The sequence below is a fragment of the Sipha flava genome, unplaced genomic scaffold, assembly GCF_003268045.1.
Source record: "Sipha flava isolate LNK unplaced genomic scaffold, YSA_version1 18546_pilon_pilon, whole genome shotgun sequence".
NCBI classification, from domain to species: Eukaryota; Metazoa; Arthropoda; class Insecta; order Hemiptera; family Aphididae; genus Sipha; species Sipha flava.
Window position 1 is genome coordinate 1 of NW_020272334.1, and position 3,787 is coordinate 3,787.

General features: G+C 32.2%; 1 protein-coding gene across 1 annotated transcript; it reads right to left on the reverse strand.

Moving 5' to 3' along the window:
- Window positions 1–1,005: 1,005 nt before the first annotated feature.
- On the reverse strand, window positions 1,006–3,080 carry LOC112681097 (ATP synthase subunit s, mitochondrial-like). Its single transcript, XM_025551364.1, has 4 exons — window positions 2,403–3,080; window positions 2,095–2,312; window positions 1,186–1,348; window positions 1,006–1,120 (listed from the first exon to the last, which is right to left on the reverse strand). Exons 1-4 carry the CDS (start codon window positions 2,495–2,497, stop codon window positions 1,006–1,008), a joined length of 591 nt encoding a protein of 196 aa, XP_025407149.1. The 5' UTR covers window positions 2,498–3,080.
- Window positions 3,081–3,787: the final 707 nt, after the last annotated feature.

Below are 3,787 nucleotides of genomic sequence, written 5' to 3' on the forward strand. Positions count from 1 at the left end.
TTTTTTTACAGGAGACACATAAATCTATCTAAGCAAGACTTAGGAAAGTGGTAGGTTTAAAAATGTGTACATTACCTTAATACTCACTTTTCTGAATGTTTCAATGGATTAGTCCCGTTTTTATACAAAATGTGTATTTAAGGCAGATAAATACAAATCCGTAATAAACTAAATTTCGCAAAAAGTGGACATGTCCCCTTTCTGCATTTAGTGATTCAATTAGATATTAAACAAAATGTTTATTATAAATAATAAATTAGAATGAACAAAACCAAAAAGGTTCGATAATTTCTTAATAAATTCTTCGGGCGTGTTCTGTTTCACCCAGACTAGCTTAGATAAATTTAAAATTAAGTTGACAATGATTATTTTAAAATTTAAATTATATATTATTGTAATATGCTTTTATTTCAAACTATATAGTATTGTAATATTTGAGTATCATTTAGCGTTGTCCAGAGAACATTACGAGGAAGCGATACTATTTGCTCTCCGACAAAATTGCTTTTGAATTCACAAAAATGGTATAGTTTAAAATTTAGTCCGCAATATTTATAAAAACATATTATTAAAAATATAAAATATTGTGTAAGTTTGATTTTTATTAATATTATTTTATAAATATTGTGGATTAAATTTTTAATTTTACCTTTTTTGTGAACTCAAAAGCAATTTTTTTGGAGAACAAACAGTATCACTTCCTTGTAGTGTTCTCTGGATAACGCTAAATGATACTCAAGTGTAACTATACTATATCATTTAAAATAAAAGTATATTACAATAATATATAATTTAAAATGATCATTGCCTACTTAATCTTAAATTTATCTAAACTAGTCTGAGTGAAACGGGAATTTTATAATAACAACATTTGGGGGAAATGGATAGAATCATTTTTGAGCGAAACGGGTCCCGTTCCGTTTCTTTAAATAAAATAAAACAAATAAAAAAATAAATAAATAAATAATTTAAATAAATTTATTTTAATTCTTCTACAAATCTTTCTTAACTTTCGCCATTGTATACAATATTGCAGTTCTGCAGCTTTGATTTCAGATGATTAATTATTTTAATTTCGTTTTCTAATCGTATATTCTTTAATTCTAAATTTTTCAATGCCCTAAAAATAGAAAAATATTAATAATTATTAACTGTATATTGTTTTATTTTTATTTATTTTCTTACTGAAGATGTTCTAATTCTATTATTCCTTCTTTAGTAACATTTTCACAACCATCAATTTCTAAACATTTTAAACTATCTTTTAATATCTGAAGCTTTTGTATTGCCTCATCGTTAATTGTACTACATCGAACAAATGATACATCCGAAATATTATTGCAGTCTTCTGTAAACGAAACATTAATAATACGCGTATAACTTTAACTCTGTGTGACTTCCTAGATTTAATTGTGTTCTTTTTGATCGTTTTCTCTCTATTTGTTTACATCGATATTTTCATTCGAACAAAGTAGTCGTGTCAGGCGAAAATTACTGATGAGTAAAATAATTATCCGTCCAATAACTTTTAGCAATGACGTTTTTATTTTGAAACTCATTAGGTAAGTTAAATATTTTATATGCCATTAAATATTTTATTTTCATAAACTTTTTAAGTTAGGCACTTACATCTTAAACATTAAGCATATTGCACATGTAAAGTGGAACTATGGATTGGGCAACACAAAACACAATACAAGTAGAATTGTAATTTTTAAAAAAAATTTAATCACACTATCTTATCGAATTGTGTGTGGCGCTAATAAAAATATTTAAAAGGTTTTTAAGAATGTCTTTTCTTAATTTCCACCCGTACAGAATATAGTAGATACTTTTGAAACAAATATATTTGTTTAATAAAAAATAAATATATTTGATTTTATGAAATTTAAAAAAACTTAGAAAATAAAATTTTTATTGTCATTTAGTTCTATATAAAACGTTTGATATAAATTCCTTGTACAACTAATGACGATTATTATTTAATCCACCAATAATTTATACACATAAGACCTTTGAAGGTATTTGAGAACTAGTAAGTTATATCAGGACAAAGGAGAAGTAATCAAAATTGCTGTATTAATTTATACATACTAAAGTGAGCAAATCCAATATGTGATATAGATGCTTCTTCTCCAGCATAAACTTGCTCGATTTTGAACTGGCGATGAAAATCATATCCAGTAGGTAAACAATTGTAATGGCTTACGAATTCTTTACAGCCCCTACAACGCACTTTGGCACCATTTTTCATTAGCCATTCAGCGCATGCCAAATTAGGACCAATTTCATTTGCACGTTCTTCGTCAAACCTTCGTTTGAAAAAAATAAAACATAAATCACATCAACTATGAAGTAAATAATTTTCTTTAAACCGTTTGATTTGAGGTGAAAACACTTACTGGTTAAATGAGTTTGCGACCCATTGCCATAAGTTACGTCTGCTTCCAATTGTACTTTTCACCACATTAAACAGTGAACTTTTCGAAAACATCATGAACGTAAATGTAATGCACGAGATTATCGTATATAAATGTAACGTAATAAATGTATTATTTATAGAATAACATTCACGCACATGACAACGAATCGATAAGTATTAAAAATCATTACAATATTAATGTAGCCAACGACGGGATTTTTCAAATAATTAGTAGTCGACAACAATACGCGACTTTTTGTTTACCAATTGTTAATATAAATAGTATATACTCGTATGTCCTTGTCTTGTGTTCTTGGAAACGTTATTGTTCTTTCATCCAGGAAGTTTGATTTTAAACATAAAATACTTTAAACGTTTTCCTCGCAAATCGTCAATTACAATAGTATGGTACACGCGATCTTGTTCGGCTGGTAGATACGATTTTTCAGCCGAACCCGAAAAGTACACGCGTTGTAAGTCCAAGCCAAAATAAACGCCCGAGCGCGCCACTGCACCCGCGAAACGGAATCCTACAACTTTCGAAACGATTCTAGAGGTATCAACGGATTCATACAGTGTCGCGTATTTCCATGCGGTCGTCTAGCACGTACGAGATGCGCGTGCGATCATAGTGAACGGATCTAATCGCAGAAAGTTTGCTGGTCCCGGAACAGTAAGATTTTACGAGTCCTTTTAATCCTCACGCCGCCGACGCTGTACAAGGTGTTACCGGTGCGCGTTCACCCGAGATCGTACACACTAGTAACGCCCGCATCTCGATTCGTTGATTTGTGCACTGCAGATATCCCATTCATAAATTTCGAGTAAACCGCGAAACTCGTACGAAAACAAACGGTTTTTTTTTTTTTTTCTTTTTGCTAAAACCGCACGCAGAAAAAGCTCCTAGAAAAAACTTCTACCGGGCAGGGAGGGGGCACGTTTTATTTCGCACTGAAATCGTATTGCTGTACGACCATTGCGGTTGGCGCGAAACACGTATTTCTTTTTTGGGACCGAGATCGTAGTTTTCGCGATAGCATCGCGGTTGTTAGAGCCAGAAAACACGGAACGAACGATAACGGTTTCCGGCGATTCGGTTTTCGATCACCGCGACGACACGGCGTAACGTAAGTCAAATACGTTGTGGAAATAACATTTCCGCGTGAACAATACGATTTAAAATAAATTTGCACTAAGTTTCGGAGCCCCGGAGAATCCCTCGAACCCGATCCCGGAAGCTGTGCCGGACAACCGTTTGTTGTTTTAGAAACTTTTTCGACATCTGACGAACGTCCGGTTGAGCGCCGCTTGTCCGTGATACGCCAATCGGCCGACTAATCGATAAACCGTGGTCGTTTTTGAGGG

What these genes read in the sequence shown, in the direction of transcription:
- LOC112681097 (XM_025551364.1), bottom strand. Translation starts at nt 2,497, where the DNA reads ATGATGTTTTCGAAAAGTTCACTGTTTAATGTGGTGAAAAGTACAATT. An exon ending in GTCGCAAACTCATTTAACCA is followed by an intron (nt 2,313 to 2,402) that starts GTAAGTGTTTTC and finishes TTTCAAACGAAG; the next exon opens with GTTTGACGAAGAACGTGCAA. An exon ending in ATAGAATTAGAACATCTTCA is followed by an intron (nt 1,121 to 1,185) that starts GTAAGAAAATAA and finishes TTCTATTTTTAG; the next exon opens with GGCATTGAAAAATTTAGAAT.